Raw genomic sequence first — 21044 nt, forward strand, 5'->3', positions numbered from 1 at the left:
ACGTCAAAGGAAGCTTCCGGTTTTTAAGAAAATGGTTACCGGTTTAATGGTCACGTGACTTACTATGAGCGGAGGGGTTCTGTATCACGTGATCCCGGTGAGTTTCCTAATGAAGCTTGAAACGTACTGTAAAACGAATGTGTGGTTGTAGTTGTTTTTGGCTTGTTGTGGTCAGAAAAATTGAAGAATTTAACGTTTTACACAAAAAATAAGATATTGTTTACCCTTGGGACAATTAATTCAATAATTCCTTTGAAAAATAAAATTTGCCTGGATAGAAACAAAGAACGCCGGTAAGTTAACATAATCTTCTCTCTCTTATACTCGTTTCCCATCTCTGTTTTGTTTAACAAAAAAATCTGGCGGCATTCTTCGACGGTTTGGCCTATAAAGTAAGTTTTCTAAGCATTTTTCGGTCTTTTCGTCGTTTGCCTTTGTCTAGTTGACATCTTTCTGCATTTTTTTGCCATTTTTTCATTATTAAACTCTTTCCTAACAAAAATCACCAATTACCATTAATAAGTTCCAGGTAAACTATAAACATACTTGTTTAGTGAGGTTATAAATAATTTTTTTTCATTATTGCAGATATTTCTATTAGATAGTCATTACACTTTTGGAAAACATGGACGATGATTGGGATGATGGATCTCCTGTGGTCACACCTGCCCCAGCAATGGTAAGTTTGTCATTTTTTAATAAGTAAGCAGCTTATGGGAACCCCAAGGCCCAGAGGGAATTCACTCACCTTACCATATATTCGATAAGGCTATTGTCCATATAGTCTCCTATAGACTCTCTGACTATCATAAGTGAAGAATTAACAATTGGCAAAGGATGTGAAATGAGTTTTTTGAATCGAAGAATCCTATATTTTCAAACTTTATTGCTTAAAAAGTGTCATTAATATGTCAGGAATTAATCTGTCATCACTTTAATTAACTAACAAACTTGCATTTTGTGCCTCAGTCAGCATTTATGAGGCATGGGATTAAGCAAACTGAAACTGATTCATTAGGAGTGTTATAAGTATAAAAAACTTTTATGATCTGACAATTATGTCCTCAGAAATTAGCCAATGATTAAGCACCTAAAGATCAAAATGCTGTGATTCTCGATTCCTGGGAGTCCTTGAATGATTCTTCAACTATGATTGAAAAAATCATTGATATTCTTGCAGTAGATTTTGAAATATAGAAAGATTTTTCACAGGAGTGCCTCCACTCAATAAAATCATTAATCTCTTGTAAATTAGCCAATATCTAAGCACCTGATGATCAAAATAGAATGATCCTCGATTAATTGATGAATGAAATTATTAATATTCTTGCGGTATATGTTGAGGTATTGAAAGATTTCTCAAAGTAGTGCCCGCACTTAATGAAATTATTCATCTCTTATAAATTATCCAATATCTATGCACCTGATGTTCAAAATGGTGTGGTTTTCAAATTCACAAGGGATTTGAATAAAAAACATTTATTTAAGCTTTGTTCTTTTTACCGGGATTAATGTATATATTGTTTTGGGCATTATTCATTTATATAATTTCAGTTTTGCAGTATGTAAATTAACTCAAAATTGATCAAGATGAATAGATCTTATATGTCCTTTCCCTATTAACGGAATAGCTTCTACGGTAAATAAATTTGCAAAAAAATCTTGATTTTTTTAGCCCCACTCTTTAGATCAAGGTGAGCCAAGTCTGGTTTTTTAGTATTATAGTTATTACTTAAGATTACTGTTAACCATTAATATGTACTTGAAATGTTAACAAATAAAGTAAGTAAGTATTATATTCTGTGTGTGTATCAGCTGTGTGGTTAATTATCCCACATACAAGCAGGATGTTTCTGAGATAAGAGCTGGCCACAATAGTTAAGAAAATTTACATAAATATTTCATGAGAGGCAAATATTATCCTTTTACAGTATAATTTATGTATATATATTGCCAAAATCTCTGAAGATATAATAATAGTTATCTCATAAGCAAACAATTGCCCTGAAGATCTAAAAGTATCCATCTAAACCTTGTTCTTAAGTTTTAGGGAGTGTAACCCATAGAATTCAATTATTATTTATCCTTGTCATGTTTAGGCAACAGGGCTGATACAACAAACCTTTTCTACCCCCTATAATTCAAGAATAACATCTCTTGTTACTATGGTCCTCTTCTTTTGTCTTCCTGCTACTTAGCCGATTGTCAAGGGAAAACAAGTTTAGTAAAAAAATTGCTTGATCACAATAAACATTGGGCACATTTCCTTTTATAATATTGAGGGTTCAAATGTGGCGAGGTTTCTGGTCATTTAGATCCTAACCTGATCTTTGATATGCATATATGAATTATGTTTCAGGTAGACTAGCAAAGCATATTAATGTCCTCAAAGAATTAAAAAGAAAGATTAATGGGAATTTTTTGTTAATGGTTTACCATGCTTTACTTCAGAGTCTACTTACTACTACTATAGGAAAAAAGAGGGCCATGAAAGAATTGGGTTTCAGGAATGATGTCATAGATTCTTTTAAAATACTCAATCACCTTACACTGCCCTATCACCTTATATTTTTGAAGGTCTAATATATGCAAAAAATAATCTAGATGAATATAACCGAAGGTCAGAGATAAGACCTTCGTTCAGAGATAAGGTTCATAACATGAGGCAATTTAGACTTTTCGAGATTCAATTCCTGAAACTGAAAAAACCTCCAAATGACCTTAAACTTTTGAACGAAAAATATTTTGCTTACAAAGGAAGCAATGGTCTATAGTTTAAGGTTTGGTGATTGAGGCACTATATTTGCTGTATCCTGTTTCAAAGGATATATTTATACATTCCACCAAACCTGTAAAAGCTTCCATTCAAGATAAGATACCTACTTCTAAAGTTAGTAGTAACTGTGCACTGATACATAGACTTAGCGATAACCTATCAAGTGAAACAATCAAGTTTTCTTATCTTTAGAGGATCCTCGAGTGAGGCTGTTTCTGTTTTTAAAGCACAGAAGTGCATCATCTGGTGCATTCAAAAGTCAAAGTCAAAAATAGCTTTATTGATATGTAACATCATCTGTTGTTAACAAAGCATTATATAAAACCTTAAAGATAGTTGACAACATAATCTTTTACAAAAATAGAAACATTTTAACAATTCTTACATACATAGAATATAGAACACCCAAAGAAAGGGTAGTAAGAATTCACATTACGCTGCGCAAAACTCTTCACTGTCAAAAAATTGTATTTAAAAACTCGTCTACAAAATAAAATGCTTTAGCAAGCAAAAGTTTCTTTATATTTTTCCTAAAACGTTTTTCACAATTTATTAGCCTCATATAAAGGGGTAGGTGGTTAAAAAGCATTCTGCCCCCGTACACAAAAGAAGACTTAATCTGCTCACTTTTTGGGATAGGCAGAGGTAAAGAGAAGGTTGTTCGGAGATTGTAACCTGAGGAGGGGGGCCAAGCTGATGGCGATATTTTTTGTGGATAAGACAAACAGTCTCTAAAATAAAAAGACATGCTGCGAAAGGCAGCTGCACACATGTAGCGTATGGCTCTTTTTTGCAAAATAAGTAGAGAGCTGAACAAACACTGAGAGCACACACCCCCCAAAACACAATACCGTATCTCAGATGAGACTCAATAAGAGCATGGTAGGCAATTTTGGCCACATCAAGTCCCAGAGAATGTGTTATTACTCTAATAGCATAACAGTTGGATGATAACTTCCCTAATAAAGAGGAGATATGATTTTCAAATTTTAATTGCTTATCAATCGTCAGGCCCAAAAATTTGCATGTTTCAGAAGGACTTATTGTTTCATTTTGCAAAGTGACAGTTCCAAGGTTACATTTAAAAGTTAAAATATTAGTTTTAGAAATATTAAAAGTTAATCTATTAGATTCACACCATGACTTTACAAGAATTAAATCTTCATCAACGATATTCCTTAATCTCTTGGTGTCAGTGTCATGCCAAAGTAATGTTGTATCATCCGCAAAGATAGTAAATTTTCCCCTAATTGGAATTTGAGAGATATCATTGACATATAGCAGGAACAATATTGGTCCAAGAACAGAACCCTGGAGTACACCAGCATCCATATCCAGACGGGATGACATATCATTGTCAAAGAATACCCTTTGTGTTCTTCCAGCTAGGTAAGAATGAAACCAGTCGAGAGCAACTCCTCTGAATCCATAGGTTTCTAGCTTCTGCAGCAGTATTCTGTGACTTACACAGTCAAACGCCTTAGATAAGTCACAGAACACCGCCGCCGCACTCTCCCCAGCGTTCAACCCCATGTACAGACTCCAAAAAATTGAAAATAGCACCAGATGTACCTAGTTTCGTCCGGAATCCAAATTGCTGATGGTTAAGAACATTATGCCATTTCAGAAATTCCATCATCCTAGTTTTTACCAATCTTTCTACAAGCTTGCCAAGCGTGGGAAGCAGGGCTATGGGTCTGAAATTTAATGGGTCATCATAGTTTCCACCCTTAAATAATGGTATAATCAAGGCATCCTTGAGTAAATGTGGAAAGGACCCACTTGAAACATGACCATTTTTGGTCTTCCACCCAGAACTAACTGCAGATCATACTGTTTGTTATTGGTGGTTTTACTCCTAACATCCCTATATTTGTTGGCATTGCCCTTAAAAAAACCTGATCTTTTTCAAAGAAATGAACATTATAGTGAACAGATGTCAATTATTACCAGATGTTGGGGTGACCTTCGCTTACCTCTACATAACATAACTCTTTTTTTTGAAAAGAGTCTTCAGGTTATCAGTATCAGTATATTTTTATTTGCATAATTGAGCAAATAATGTCACATTTTTCAATAGCACTATACCTGAAATAAAACTAATCAAAATATAAAATTTAAGCTAGTTAAAAGGAACATGGTATAATTAAAATTTTCTGCTAAAGCATAGCTGATTACAACAGAAAGATTATACAAAAGCAGAAAAACAAAATTAATTTTAATTATTAAACCGCATTACACAACACACTATAATAAGAGTAACCCACTTGCTACTTAGAGATATGAGAAGTGCAGGTATTCGGACACTGAATATGGTTCTATTTCAACAATAAATTTAAAGGTTTTTTTCTTAAATTTTTGTTACGATGTTTCTTGTTTTATTGAGGGTGGAAGCTTATTATAGAGCTTAACACACACATACATGGGGTCACACTCTCTTAAAGAAAGTCTATGTAATGGAATATTTAAAGTGCTTGATCTTGTATTATGCTCATGATGAGGTACAAGGTGACTAAAGACTAAAATTTTTTGATAGAAACATAATGCATTCAAAGAAATATAAACCTGGAAATGTAAGAATATTCAGACTTTGAATTTTCCCTCTGCATGAGTCTCATGCTCTAATTCAGGACAAGATGCGCAATGCTCTCTTTTGAATAATAAAAATCTCACGCCATTTTACAGCACCTCCCGAGAATATAACTCCATATGGCAAAATCGAATATGAATTGGCATAATATATAGTTAGCGAGGTGTTTTGTGGCAGAAAATCTTTCACCACCCTTAAGGAAAAGCAAGCAGAGTTTAATTTCTTGCCTATATGTTCAATTTGATTATCCCGACTCAAATTGTGATCAATATAAATACCCGAGAAATGAGTTGACAATACTACAATCTGAGACAAGGGCTGCAATTTCTCAGGGTATTGCTCCTGACGTATTAGAGAAATGGGCACTATCAAAGGGTTTAGGGACAAAACAATAAAATATCTCCATGATGATAAACTGTTTTTATGATTTAAATATGTGATAAATTTTTGGAAAACAGTACACCAATGTTCATTGTTTGTTTTATATCTATATATCTTTTGATAAATTGATTATTTTAAATGTGTTCTCCTATCTGATTATTTTATTTAGTAATTTTTACTTTTTTATCATAAGCACTTTTGTGATTGTAGTATCAATTCATTGTCAATAAAAGTTATTATTATAAGTTCATAAGCTCATCATCCTTTCAATTTTTATCAGCCACTAACTGGACATTTCTCCTACCTCTAAGTTCATTTACAATTTTCCATGCTCTCCTATATGTATCAGCGGTGAGATCCACTGTGTTTCTATGGTTCCATTAACTCTATTATCTATTAACTCTGCGAAAAATGCACTTATATGCAGAAAATAATTTACAAAGAAGCCATCAACAATGTTACATTTTCTCATGTATATAATGTAAAAGGATCTTTAAACTATCTATCTAGAAACTATCAAACCCACAATTGTGAACGAGGTGGTGGCGTCCTTCTCGCAGTTAATTCTGGCTACTCGACCAAGGTTGTAGAGGGTAGTTCTACAAATGTCTTCGAGGATCTCTGGGTGCACTGTTCGAGTCATGGTGGTAATTTACTAATTGGTGTCGTCTACTTTCCACCTCAGTCTGGTTTTGATGCCCATAAGATCTTCTGTGCGACTGCCGAAAAAGTTCGGCGAAACAATCGAAATGCCAATATAATAATATTTGGAGACTTCGATTTACCCAATATACCATGGGAAATTCACAATGAAGATATGGTGCCGAAGAACTTTAACTCTGCAGAGGATGAGCTGCTCTTAAATACAACTTTATATTTGGAAATGATTCAGGTCAACTTTATCAAGAACCATATGGGTAAACTTTTGGATCTGATCTTTACAGACACGCCTCACAACATCAAGGTATCTCTTGTCGATCAACCATTGTGTAGGCTTCATTGCTATCATCCAGCTTTGGAAATGCAGGTTATCATGGGAAATATTCCCACATGTAAAAATAGAGCTAAGACCAAAATCCATTTATTTGAGAGTGCAAATTATCAGGAAGTTAGTCGATTGGGATCAAGTGTTTCATGGTAATACTGTTGATGAAATGATGGATACATTTTATAAGCATATAACATTTGTTGTTGATAAGTTTGTGCCTTGTTGCTTATAAGAACAGGCTTCATAGAAAATATAAAAGTAGGTCTGGTCTACAAGGGGACTATGATAACTATTCTTCGGATAGATTAGAGACAAGTACCTCATGGATTTGTGTTACTTTCTCTTTGTCACTAATACAGAACAAATGATATGAGGTAATATGCAGTATTTTTGGTTCTATGTTAACAATCTGCGTAAAGATAAAGGAATACCAAAATCTTTGGAATACAAGGGGATGACTACGGAGACTCCCGAGGAAGTATCTGAGGCTTTTGCTGACCATTTTGAATCCTGCTATTCGGATTTTTCTAACAAATGCATTACATCTGTTCCAGAAAATCTGGTGTCTGTTCTTTCACATCATATTTTTACCAATGAAGAAATACTGAACAAACTTAACTCATTGGATGCCTATAAAGGATCAGGACCTGATGGAATCTCACCACTGTTTATAAAAGACTGTTTATCTGTGTTGGTTGAGCCTCTTCGGTTAATTTCAGAGGTCATTTGATACATCTTCAGTTCCCACTTATTGGAAGCTGTCAGTTCTATTCCCTATTTTTAAAAGTGGACGCAAAACCGAGATTGGAAATTATAGGGGTGTTTCTTTGCTTGCAGTTTTCTCCAAAATATTTGAATCAATTTTGACTGATGAAATATTTAACACCTTCAAATCCTATATTTCCCCGAAACAACATGGCTTTTACAAAAGTAGATCAACGGTGACAAACCTAGCGGATTTTCAGGATTTTTTAAGAGAAAATATCGAAAAGAGCTATCAGATTAATGTTGTTTACACCGATTTATAAAAAGCATTCGACAGTGTATGCCATGGTCTGTTGATAAAGAAACCTGAAGCATTGGGAGTACATGGATTATATCTGAAGTGGATTGATTCATATTTGAATAGTCGTAAACAACAAGTCAAGCTAAGGGGAGCAACTTCAAGGGAAATTCAAGTGACTTCTGGAGTGCCTAAGGGATTACATCTTGTATTATATATAAATGAAGCTGTATCTGTTTTTAAACACTGTGAATGTCTTTTAAATGCTGACGATCTAAAATTTTGTCGAACTATTGACTGTGATGAAGACTGTTCCTTGGTGCAACTAGATTTAAATAATTTTAATCAATGGTGTGTAGAAAATTTTTTGAACCTTAATGTTAAAAAATTCAAAGTTATGTCCTTACACCGGAAAAAAAGTTCCTTTATAGTTTTACATATACATTAGACGGATGTTCGCTGGAAAGTGTAGACACTTTTAATGATTTAGGCGTTATTTTTGACCATCAATTGACTTTTAATGCTCATGTTGATAACATCACAATGAAGGGTTTTAGAATGCTAGGTTTTATTAGGAGACATTGTGATCAAATCAGTGATATTAGAACCATAAAATGTTTATACAATAGTTTAGTTCGTAGTGTTTTAGAATACCACTGTATTGTTTGGTCACCATTTTATAACATACATATTAAAAGAGTTCAAAATAAGTTTTGCAAATTTTTACTTTATAAACATAGGTTCCCTTACGAAACTATTTGTTATAACATTAGATGTCAGCTAGTTGGGCTCCAAACTTTGGAAATTAGAAGAAATAATACCAGAATCTATTTTTTGTTTAAATTACTTAACGGTAAAATAGATAGTTCTTATCTTTTAAATAGGATATTATTGAAAAGTCCCAAATAGGGTCACACGTCAAAGGATCCTTTTCTATGAACGATCTCACCGTTCCTATGATCTATTTACGGGAGAATCTTGTAATAGTTTTAAAAATAAAGTTATAAGAGGAACAGGGGGATAAGTTAGATAACACTGCACAACAAATCGAAGGTTATTTTATGTTGACTGAAATATTTTTATTGTTGTTTACTAATTCGAGGCATCTGATTTCGAATCTGTCGTCAGTTTTACTCTAACAGCTCGAGTTGTTTAGATATAGCTACGTTCTTCTCATTTATCTTTATTTTTGGTTTTTTATCTATTATAGTCGCGTTTTAGATAAATTATTGTAATTTTCATCATGACTTCGCTAAGAAGGGTCTGCATTAACGATCCGAATTGTTTTTGTTATATTTATGGTGAATATGTTTTTCAAAAATTTCGATTGAATATGTCAGACTTTGTGAAACGAGCGTATTTAGAGTGTTTTGGTTTTCCTTTGGAAACAGATAACAAGTGCTGGGTGCCCAATATTGTGTGCAAAATTTGTGTTGAAGAATTACGTTTATGGGCCACTAAGAAGAGACTCTCTTTTAAATTCCAATCCCCAATGATTTGGCGTGAACCTTTAAATCATCACGATGACTGCTATTTTTGCGTTGTTAATATAAAAGGAATCAACAAGACGAACCGCTCCAAATGGATTTACCCCACATCAACATCAGCTGTGAGGCCTGTAAGGAGCTCAAAAGATACATCTTTACCATTACCATCTACATCTACAGAAAGTTCTGATGAATTGAATGAACTGAGTAGCATGAGCGATGACGAGTTTGTTCCAGAAAATCTCTTTGAACCAAAACCATTCGATCAAAGTGCACTTGATGATTTAATTAGAGACCTTGGACTATCCAAAACTTCGTCTGAATTATTGGCCTCCAGATTAAAAGAGAGAAATCTTTTAACTAAAGAAACTAAAGTTTCTTATTACCGCACTCGAGAAAAAGACTTACTTCCCTTTTTCGCTGAGGAGGATAATTTTGTATTTATTGTACTAATATTTCTGGTTTAATGACTGCCATGGGCTTGCAGAAATATGAACCAATCGATTGGCGTTTATTTATTGACTCGTCAAAACGGAGTTTGAAGTGTGTACTATTGCACAACGGAAACTAGGCTCCATACCAATAGCACATTCAACTAAAGTTAAGGAAGAATACCCCACAATAGCACTGGTCATGAACAAAATCAAATATAACAATCATAAATGGGTGATTTGCGTTGATCTTAAGATGGTGAACTTCCTTTTAGGACAACAAGGAAGCTACACTAAATATCCTTGTTTTATGTGTTTATGGGATAGTAGAGCAAAATCAGAACATTTGTCAAAAAAAGAATGGCCCTCTAGGGAAGCACTACTTCCAGGTAGTCTTAATGTTATAAATGAACCTCTAGTGCCACGAGATCGTATCATATTGCCACCCCTGCACATTAAACTAGGTTTAATGAAGCAATATGTTAAGGCATTAAATAAAGATGGTGAATGTTTCAAATATATTTCAAGGAAATTTCCAAGTCTAAGTTCAGAAAAACTCAAGGCAGGTATATTTGATGGTCCACAAATTCGCAAGTTGGTAAACGATCCTAATTTCACCAGCTCAATGTCAGAAATTGAGAAGAATGCATGGGATTCCTTTGTTTGGGTTATCCAAAATTTCTTAGGTAATAGGAAGGGTGATGATTACATTGCGCACGTCGAAGAGATGTTGTCACACTTCCAGCGACTTGGATGTAACATGAGCATCAAAGTGCACTTCCTACACAGCCATTTACACCATTTTCCTGAAAATCTCGGTGACATGAGTGAAGAACAGGGTGAACGATTCCACCAAGATCTTCGAACCATGGAGGAACGATTTCAGGGTCGCTGGGATGCACATATGTTGGCCGATTTTTGCTGGAGTATTCAGAGTAGCAGTTCATTCAAAACTAGTAGAAAATCATATAAAAGAAAATTCCTGAGTGTATAGTTCTTGTAATTAAAAATGTTTGTACGTTAAGTGTATTTTTAATTCCCAAAAAATACTCCCTCCTTTTAACTCAAAAACTAGAGCTGACACATATAAACTGATGACATTATTTAATATCAGCATTAAAAATAAGCCTAGAATCATAAAAATATTCCATGCAACATACATGCTGTTGGGCGGTGTAATATATGTAGCAACTTTATTTTCTTGCTTTTTTGTTTGATTTATAAGCTTATTGCATATTATTTGAACATTTACATGTAATTACCTGTTAAGGTGTTTGTAATTGAATAAATAAATTAATAAACCTAATTTTATTTGAAGAGAGGTCTGGCCTCCGAAGGCGGCACGAAATTCTCCTCGGGTCGGGGCTACCAAGCGGCCGCCAGTAACGGAGGTGACGGCAACACATGGGGCGGCGACACGTGGGGCGGCTGGGGCGACGGTGACAACGGCGACTCCCAGAAAAGCGATTTCAGGGGCAGGGGCGGACGCGGAGGCGGCCGAGGACGGGGCGGCGATAGAGGAGGACGAGGAGCAGGTAACCCATGTGCACATAACATAATCTTCATATATTTACCTAATAAAAGTTGCAAATAAGATTCATTATAGCAAAACATTTGATAAATAGAAAAACAATTTTAAAAGTTACTCTTATCTCACGATTTTAGGTTAGTCTTTTGCTCCATTTTTTGTTATTGTTTATTTTACGAATTTCTCAATATTACCTCTTCTGAGTCCAATAAATAGCAAGGACAGAAAACTATCGAACAATACGATGAATTGAGTTGAAACTTCAAATTGACGCTTTTTTTTTTTATCGATAGGTCGCGGAGGAGGACGAGGAGGTGGTGGTGACGGCGGCTTTAGGAGCGGTTTTAAAGACAATAACAAATGGGGCGGAGATGATGGCGGTAGTGGTGGTGGCTCAGGTTGGGGCGATAATGACGGAGATGGAGGCGGCGGTAGAGGGCGGGGCGGCCGAGGAGGCAATAATGACGGAGATGGAGGCGGCGGTAGAGGGCGGGGCGGTCGCGGAGGCGGCCGAGGAGGCGGAAATAACGGAGGTGACGGTGGTGCGGGAGGAGGAGACGGCGAACCGCCGAAGCCTAAGGAGATTTACGTGCCCGTGGAAAGGGTGCAGGATGACGAACTGTTTACCACCACGATTTCGTCTGGTAAGTTAATGTTTTTGCATTTAAGGGATATTTTTAGGAAGTACATCCTGTTAAAAATAATTATATTTAATAAAAATAGCTTTATTTGATAATAATTTAATCTGAAAACCAACACGTTTTAATCCTTGATTTATATGACATACGGATACTTTTAATATAATGGTACTTAAAGATAATTTAATCTGTAGTGTTACTTGTCATCCTAGTTACAATAAGGTGGATTACTTACAGGAAATTTATGAAACTTCAAATATATAAAAACTGAACTGCATTATGAGAAACTGAATTACTTAAACACAGATATTTTTATTATAATTTAGTCCCCAGAAGGAATTAATATAAATCTGTGAGATTGATGTGACACAGAAAGCTGGGGCAGATCTTTTTAGTTGATTATGGGTGATGTCACTAATTATCGGTCAATTTTGTGTCACTCATACCTTGAAAAATGGTTATGCACTAATCTGTATTTTCATTGACCTTTCCTCATTAGAAATTATGTGTTTATGGTATTGGTCGTAGCCGATCGATAGTTCTAGCCTGGACACTTATCCCCGCTTCCATCGATACCTCACAACAGAAGCCGAAATCATGCGAGGCGACGACCGCATCGCGATGGCAAAAATTCCGCGCTGGGGCACATATTTTGCGTTGATTCGAAATAATATTTTACCGCAGTTATTATTGTAGTTTATAGTAAGATTACGCATTTAAAATTTTAAACTACCAAACTATTTTGATACTCGCTTTGAGTTTTAAAAAGAATAAAAATTCGGTATTTAAATTAGGTGGGTAAATTGACAATTTTATTTTTAACTTACATTTTACAATCTTAATTTTATTTTGAATAATGCCTACCTCTTACTGCATTCCTGTTTAAGCTCAGAAAAAATTAAAATGGATTTAAAATTTTTTTTTTTGGTTTTTTTTTTGATTATCTTCGGAATCATTAAAATTTTCGACTTTTTAAATAAGCAACAAAAATTTGGCGTAGGTACCTACCTAATTTTGTTTTCGGCATTAACATTTTTACGAAAAAGTAATACAGCAATGCAAAAACTTTCCCATAGCAATTAGGAACCAAGATAACCCGCAAAAGTGTCAAGAATATGTTTTTGAAAATTTGTTTTTTTTTTCAATAATCTTCAAAACCACATAAAATATAATATATATATTTTTTTATATGACTCTTTTTCGTTTACGAGCTTTTTAAATGGCAATGAAATCGAGAATTTTTAATGCTGGTGTTATGGATAAAATTATTGGAGAGCTTGTATTTATTATAAAATTTGAAATAAATTTTATTAATTATACTTAATAGAAACCCATTATTTACTGCAATCTGTTTAATCGTAGCTAACTCTTTTTGAAAGGCTCTTGCTGATAATGGTATTTTAAATAACCGATAGAAAAGGGAGTTGAATGCAGCAAATTTATGAGAATACGAGGAATTAGAATCAAACTGGATAATGTTGTCCGTCGAGGAAGGTTTTCTATACATATTAAAGGTGATTTTGTTGTTTTCTCTAGTCAGCAAAAGGTCTAAAAAAGGAAGCTTACCGTCTTTTTCTTTTTCTAAGGTAAAAGTTATGTTAGGATGTAGAGAGTTTAAAAAATACAAAAAATTATCCAGTCCGAGTTCATCCCCACTCCAGGCCAAACAGACATACCGTTTGTAAAAAATAATGTCTTTGGCAAAGGTACTGCACATTATCTTACTCTCCAGGTTATGCATAAAAATCTCACTTAAAAGATCTTTGTTCAAGATTAAAAGACTTTGCAAGCCCTTAGAAGGCAATGGTGTTTATCTTTTATCATGCGACTCTTGTCCAGTCGAATACTCTGGTCAAACCGGCAGAAATTTCAAATTAAGAACATTTGAATTCTCAGAAGTCGCCTAATGATAAAATATCCGCCTTTGAATTGCACCCAAGAGAAACAGGTCATTCATTTAATACAGACGACAATTTCAAAGTTTTGCATAACCTAAATAAAAGCAAAAAATTAAATATATTAGAAAATCTAGAAATAGCAAAACTAGAAATAAATACACAAGTTATTTGTCTGAACGAACCTATTAACGCCCATTACCGAGAAGCGAAAATTGTTTCTCTGTTACTACCTTTCACCTCACATTAAGGTTTATTCTTCCTAGTTCCTTACTTTGTGTTTATTACTAATTTTGAATTCTTACTTATTAAATTAAAGTTTTTCATAAATCAAAATTAAATACATTTATTGGGAAATTTATTCATAAATAGTCCATATCCAAGGCTAAACCATATTAATGTAAAGCCAAACCCTATTAGAGAAAAAAAATCCCCTGATATTATGGTATGTTAAGAAAGTTTAACTAATGATCCTAATAAATTTTCTGTGAAGTTTAAGTGAAAAGTGTCAATGCCTGTGGTCTGTGATATATACTTGCTATGACATATTTAAATATCTGGATCCGACGCTATACTTTTCCATGTAGATATTCTGCATTTCACTCCTTTTTAGCTAATGTTCACTGACACTATACTGGCTGTGGTTTACCAACTGCTCAAGTTCATGTATTTTATTACAGATGCTTTGAATATTTATTTGGCATATTTTAATAAATCATCTCCAATATGTGCCGCAATTTCTGCTAATGTGTGATATAGAAATCCTTTACTACAATTAATGTAGCAAGGAGGTACATTCTGCAGCAATCATACAGATTCTCTTAGGAATCCCTAGTGTGTGTCTTATTTTGAAACCCTTTAAATTGTGACATGAATTGTAATTGATGAATGACTCTGTAATTAATTGATTTCTTATATTAGTCCTTTAAGACCAAACCACCAAAGTAAAATGAACATTATATATTAAAAAAAAAAGTAAATTGAAAAATATTAATGAGTATGTGAATTTATATAAACCAGTAAAATATTATTTCCTCGATTCTATAACCAACGTAGGCAAACTCTCGACAGAAGTCCAGCACTGGTCCTCACCCTCCTTCTCAGGCTTTACAGTCCCTTTTTTTTTCTTATTCACGCCCTGCCTCTTCCAAGAGTTCGAAAAGATTTTCCGGTTAAATTGGCCCAAATACTGCACCCTCCTCTGTAACCCGATATATTTTTCATTAAGTGAATCGTACTTCTCTTTCCAGTTTTCTTGTTCCATTTGGCACACCCTATCCTCCAATAACATGTAATTCCCTTTTAAAATGTCAAAGAGTTCTTGTATGGAGGTGCCCTCGAACGTTTTCTCCAGCTTGTGTATTTTTTTATATAAAACCAAGTAGTTGTCGTATAAAACGTCGCACTTGGCTTGGATGTCTTGTTTAGGGGTTTCTTGGATAATTTTTTCCAGTTCTTCCACTTTTTGCAGTACACTCCCATAGTAATCCAGACATTTTTCCATAAATTCTTGCTTGCTGCACAGCACTTCCAGGGAGGTCAGTTTGTCTTGCATGTGATCCAACTTTTCCGCTTGGGTTTTGTTTATTTGGTTGGTAGCTAACATTCGTTTTTCCCATTCGATAATGTAACTGCGTACGTTTTTAATGCACGTCTCTACTGAAGCGATTTTCTTTAAGGTTTCTTCGTAGTTCGTTTCAAAGTTTTTCACTTGCTCCTCTTGGTTATTTATTTGGACATTAGTAAGTTCTAAATTGCTGAGGCAAACCTCCAGTTTTTGCCTGTCCAATAAGATTTCTAGGAGTTGCCTCTCTTGATCCTCAATTTTCCGTTGCATTTGGGAGATTTTTTGTTGAAGCTGTATGAAACTTCGGTTTTGACTATTCACCTCCTCCTGCTGGATATTAGGTCTTTCTTGGCCACATAAATTCCCCATTTTTTGTTTCACCAAAACTTTCACTGTACATTGTAGAATAGATTGGCACATATGAGATGTATTGATTCGTATTGATTAAGTGTTGGGATTTATGAAAAGGAGACTTACTTTAGTAGATTCATTAAAGTAAAGTATAAGATCTGTCCTAGAATATTTAAGTAGTATTTGGTCACCATTTTATAAATTCATGTACAAATCATTTTAAAAGAATTGAAAAATGGTCCCTGAAAATCCTGACAGAAGAAATTAATTATTTTGATATACTGCAATTGCTAAACATTGCATCGTTAGAAGTTCGTAGGATTATGCTTGATTTAACTTTTTTATTTAAAATTGTTCATGGCTTGATAGACTCTTCAGAGTTATTAGGAAAAATTGGTTTTAGGGTTTCTCATAGAAACACTAAGTGTAGAGATTTATTTTATTTAGAAAGATCAAATACAAATTATTGTTTAAATAGACCAATAATAAGAATTTGCCAATTTGGTAATGCACTTGATATTTGATTCTTGGAATATTGCATATATAATTATTAAAAAAAAAACAATTGTAAATCTGTTAAAAATGGTAGATCCGTTAATAAAGTATTACTATTAACTTGCGTTCTGTTAATATACATTTTTTTCAAAAAAACTTTTATATCTTCGACGTTTTTTGATATAAGAGTCATAATCCATGGTTTTTTACTTTTACCTTTAATTGCCTCAAGTGAAAAGTACAAGAGGAGCAATTAATAACATAAAAATTATATTACACCTTGACAATTATTGACATATTAACAACGCCGCATTAAATAACTTAATCCCCATAGGCAATCAATATTTGGTTCCTTGCTGTTGCATAATGATGTATGGATTTTCTATCAAAGATTTACTGCGACTTCTGGATATTCTGTATATGGGAAATTTGGCAAGTGACCACTTTGTAACTTTTAAAATGGCGAATGAAGGGCATGTTAAATAAAAGAAAAATGCAAATAAGGGGCCTTTAGATAATAAGACCAAAACTGCATGGTTAAAAAAAAATTATAGCCCAACTACGAGTCGAGTCAATTATAGGACAAGTTACAATTAATCTGTGAAATTTAATTTTTCTAGGTGGCTTTAGTTTGGGAAGATTGATCTTGGCGAAAAATTGCCTTATGATGGGATAATCGTGAAGAAATCTGAAGAATATCGTACAAACTTGTTCCGAGTTAAAATTTACACATTAGTGTTAGTGAGATGTAATTCTTGTGTAATAAGCATATGCAAATTAAGAGAGGTCAGAAGGTTTTTTAAACAACTCACTTTATAGCAATAGTTCATTAAAATCACAAATAATCTATCAATAACTGGAAACCAAGACAGAAGCAATTCAAATAATCCAAGAAATTTCCTAAAATTATTATTGGGTGTTATGTCACTAATATAAAGTGTAGAATATAATTTTTAACCAAAATCGTGGTACCACCGTGACACGGTTTCCTTTTGCAATAAGAATAAACTCTAGTAAATTGTTAATCAGGTCTAAGCCAATGTTCAGTTAAAAGTAAAATATCTGAACAACCACCATTGGTATAAACAAATGATTATTTATACTAGTATCACGTGAACCACAATTAATTAATTTTTCATATTAGTCTCTTATTTCCTTAAGACCAAACCACCAGAAAGTAAACTGAACATTATATATTAAAAAAAAATATTGAAAATTTTGAAATAAATGAGTATAAATTATTAATGTATAAACCAATAAAATATTATTTCCTCGATTCTATAACCAACGTAGGCAAACTCTCGACAGAAGTCCAGCACTGGTCCTCACCCTCCTTCTCAGGCTTTATAGTTCTCTTTTTCTTATTCACGCCCTGCCTCTTCCAAGAGTTCGAAAAGATTTTCCGGTTAAATTGGCCCAAATACTGCACCCTCCTCTGTAACCCGATATATTTTTCATTAAGTGAATCGTACTTCTCTTTCCAGTTTTCTTGTTCCATTTGGCACACCCTATCCTCCAATAACATGTAATTCCCCTTTAAAATGTCAAAGAGTTCTTGTATGGAGGTGCCCTCGAACGTTTTCTCCAGCTTGTGTATTTTTTTATATAAAACCAAGTAGTTGTCGTATAAAACGTCGCACTTGGCTTGGATGTCTTGTTTAGGGGTTTCTTGGATAATTTTTTCCAGTTCTTCCACTTTTTGCAGTACACTCCCATAGTAATCCAGACATTTTTCCATAAATTCTTGCTTGCTGCACAGCACTTCTAGGGAGGTCAGTTTGTCTTGCATGTGATCCAACTTTTCCGCTTGGGTTTTGTTTATTTGGTTGGTAGCTAACATTCGTTTTTCCCATTCGATAATGTAACTGCGTACGTTTTTAATGCACGTCTCTACAGAAGCGATTTTCTTTAAGGTTTCTTCGTAGTTCGTTTCAAAGTTTTTCACTTGCTCCTCTTGGTTATTTATTTGGACATTAGTAAGTTCTAAATTGCTGAGGCAAACCTCCAGTTTTTGCCTGTCCAATAAGATTTCTAGGATTTGCCTCTCTTGATCCTCAATTTTCCGTTGCATTTGGGAGATTTTTTGTTGAAGCTGTATGAAGTTTCGGTTTTGATTATTCACCTTCTCCTGCTGGATATTAGGTCTTTCTTGGCCACATAAATTCCCCATTTTTTGTTTCATTAAAACTTTCACTGTACATTGTAGAATAGATTGGCACATATGAGATGTATTGATTCGTATTGATTAAGTGTTGGGATTTATGAAAAGGAGACTTACTTTAGTAGATTCATTAAAGTAAAGTATAAGATCTGACCTAGAATATTTAAGTAGTATTTGGTCACCATTTTATAAATTCATGTACAAATCATTTTAAAAGAATTGAAAAATGGTCCCTGAAAATCCTGACAGAAGAAATTCATTATTTTGATATACTGCAATTGCTAAACATTGCACCATTAGAAGTTCGTAGGATTATGCTTGATTTAACTTTTTTATTTAAAATTGTTCATGGCTTGATAGACTCTTCAGAGTTATTCTCATAGAAACACTAAGTGTAGAGATTTATTTTATTTAGAAAGATCAAATACAAATTATTGTTTAAATAGACCAATAATAAGAATTTGCCAATTTGGTAATGCACTTGATATTTGATTCTTGGAATATTGCATATATAATTATTTAAAAAAAAACAATTGTAAATCTGTTAAAAATGGTAGATCCGTTAATAAAGTATTACTATTAACTTGCGTTGTGTTAATATACATTTTTTTCAAAAAAACTTTTATATCTTCGACGTTTTTAGATATAAGAGTCATAATCCATGGTTTTTTACTTTTACCTTTAATTGCCTCAAGTGAAAAGTACAAGAGGAGCAATTAATAACATAAAAATTATATTACACCTTGACAATTATTGACATATTAACAACCCCGCATTAAATAACTTAATCCCCATAGGCAATCAATATTTGGTTCCTTGCTGTTGCATAATGATGTATGGATTTTCTATCAAAGATTTACTGCGACTTCTGGATATTCTGTATATGGGAAATTTGGCAAGTGACCACTCTGTAACTTTTAAAATGGCGAATGAAGGGCATGTTGAATAAAAGAAAAATGCAAATAAGGGGCCTTTAGATAATAAGACCAAAACTGCATGGTTAAAAAAAAATTATAGCCCAACTACGAGTCGAGTCAAATATAGGACAAGTTACAATTAATCTGTGAAATTTAATTTTTCTAGGTGGCTTTAGTTTGGGAAGATTGATCTTGGCGAAAAATTGCCTTATGATGAGATAATCGTGAAGAAATCTGAAGAATATCGTACAAACTTGTTCCGAGTTAAAATTTACACATTAGTGTTAGTGAGATGTAATTCTTGTGTAATAAGCATATGCAAATTAAGAGAGGTCAGAAGGTTTTTTAAACAACTCACTTTATAGCAATAGTTCATTAAAATCACAAATAATCTATCAATAACTGGAAACCAAGACAGAAGCAATTCAAATAATCCAAGAAATTTCCTAAAATTATTATTGGGTGTTATGTCACTAATATAAAGTGTAGAATATAATTTTTAACCAAAATCGTGGTACCACCGTGACACGGTTTCCTTTTGCAATAAGAATAAACTCTAGTAAATTGTTAATCAGGTCTAAGCCAATGTTCAGTTAAAAGTAAAATATCTGAACAACCACCATTGGTATAAACAAATGATTATTTATACTAGTATCACGTGAACCACAATTAATTAATTTTTCATATTAGTCTCTTATTTCCTTAAGACCAAACCACCAGAAAGTAAACTGAACATTATATATTAAAAAAAAATATTGAAAATTTTGAAATAAATGAGTATAAATTATTAATGTATAAACCAATAAAATATTATTTCCTCGATTCTATAACCAACGTAGGCAAACTCTCGACAGAAGTCCAGCACTGGTCCTCACCCTCCTTCTCAGGCTTTATAGTTCTCTTTTTCTTATTCACGCCCTGCCTCTTCCAAGAGTTCGAAAAGATTTTCCGGTTAAATTGGCCCAAATACTGCACCCTCCTCTGTAACCCGATATATTTTTCATTAAGTGAATCGTACTTCTCTTTCCAGTTTTCTTGTTCCATTTGGCACACCCTATCCTCCAATAACATGTAATTCCCCTTTAAAATGTCAAAGAGTTCTTGTATGGAGGTGCCCTCGAACGTTTTCTCCAGCTTGTGTATTTTTTTATATAAAACCAAGTAGTTGTCGTATAAAACGTCGCACTTGGCTTGGATGTCTTGTTTAGGGGTTTCTTGGATAATTTTTTCCAGTTCTTCCACTTTTTGCAGTACACTCCCATAGTAATCCAGACATTTTTCCATAAATTCTTGCTTGCTGCACAGCACTTCTAGGGAGGTCAGTTTGTCTTGCATGTGATCCAACTTTTCCGCTTGGGTTTTGTTTATTTGGTTGGTAGCTAACATTTTTTTTTCCCATTCGATAATGTAACTGCGTACGTTTTTAATGCACGTCTCTACAGAAGCGATTTTCTTTAAGGTTTCTTCGTAGTTCGTTTCAAAGTTTTTCACTTGCTCCTCTTGGTTATTTATTTGGACATTAGTAAGTTCTAAATTGCTAAGGCAAACCTCCAGTTTTTGCCTGTCCAATAAGATTTCTAGGATTTGCCTCTCTTGATCCTCAATTTTCCGTTGCATTTGGGAGATTTTTTGTTGAAGCTGTATGAAGTTTCGGTTTTGATTATTCACCTCCTCCTGCTGGATATTAGGTCTTTCTTGGCCACATAAATTGCCCATTTTTTGTTTCACCAAAACTTTCACTGTACATTGTAGAATAGATTGGCACATATGAGATGTATTGATTCGCTGATAAAAACCGGGTTTTGTTTTTGCGATAACTTATCGTTATCAGTTTAG

At 33.8% G+C, this 21044-nt stretch overlaps 2 protein-coding genes across 4 annotated transcripts in view; one reads left to right on the forward strand and one right to left on the reverse strand.

Annotated features, from left to right (window-relative positions):
* Positions 1-128: 128 nt before the first annotated feature.
* The window catches only part of LOC126733829 (ATP-dependent RNA helicase vasa), a 43623-nt gene continuing 22707 nt past the window's right edge, over positions 129-21044 (forward strand). Inside the window, exons 1-4 of the mRNA XM_050437242.1 lie at positions 129-293; positions 589-679; positions 10975-11191; positions 11478-11828. Of these exons, the coding sequence (XP_050293199.1) occupies positions 626-679; positions 10975-11191; positions 11478-11828 (622 nt within the window). The 5' untranslated portion in view covers positions 129-293; positions 589-625. The remainder of the gene's footprint in view (positions 294-588; positions 680-10974; positions 11192-11477; positions 11829-21044) is intronic.
* LOC126733830 (golgin subfamily A member 4-like) lies at positions 14663-20990 on the reverse strand. 3 transcript variants are annotated; one of them, XM_050437244.1, is made up of 3 exons: positions 20757-20990; positions 18044-18132; positions 14663-15396 (listed from the first exon to the last, which is right to left on the reverse strand). In XM_050437244.1, the coding sequence occupies exons 1-3, from the start codon at positions 20973-20975 to the stop codon at positions 14745-14747; spliced, it is 960 nt and encodes a 319-aa protein (XP_050293201.1). In that variant the 5' UTR covers positions 20976-20990; the 3' UTR covers positions 14663-14744. The 3 variants fall into 3 exon arrangements, with proteins under 3 accessions (XP_050293201.1, XP_050293202.1, XP_050293200.1); XM_050437245.1 differs by having other exon boundaries at positions 18044-18252; positions 20877-20959; XM_050437243.1 differs by lacking the exon at positions 18044-18132 and having other exon boundaries at positions 14663-15485; positions 20757-20989.

The sequence above is a fragment of the Anthonomus grandis genome, chromosome 3, assembly GCF_022605725.1.
Source record: "Anthonomus grandis grandis chromosome 3, icAntGran1.3, whole genome shotgun sequence".
NCBI lineage: Eukaryota > Metazoa > Arthropoda > Insecta > Coleoptera > Curculionidae > Anthonomus > Anthonomus grandis.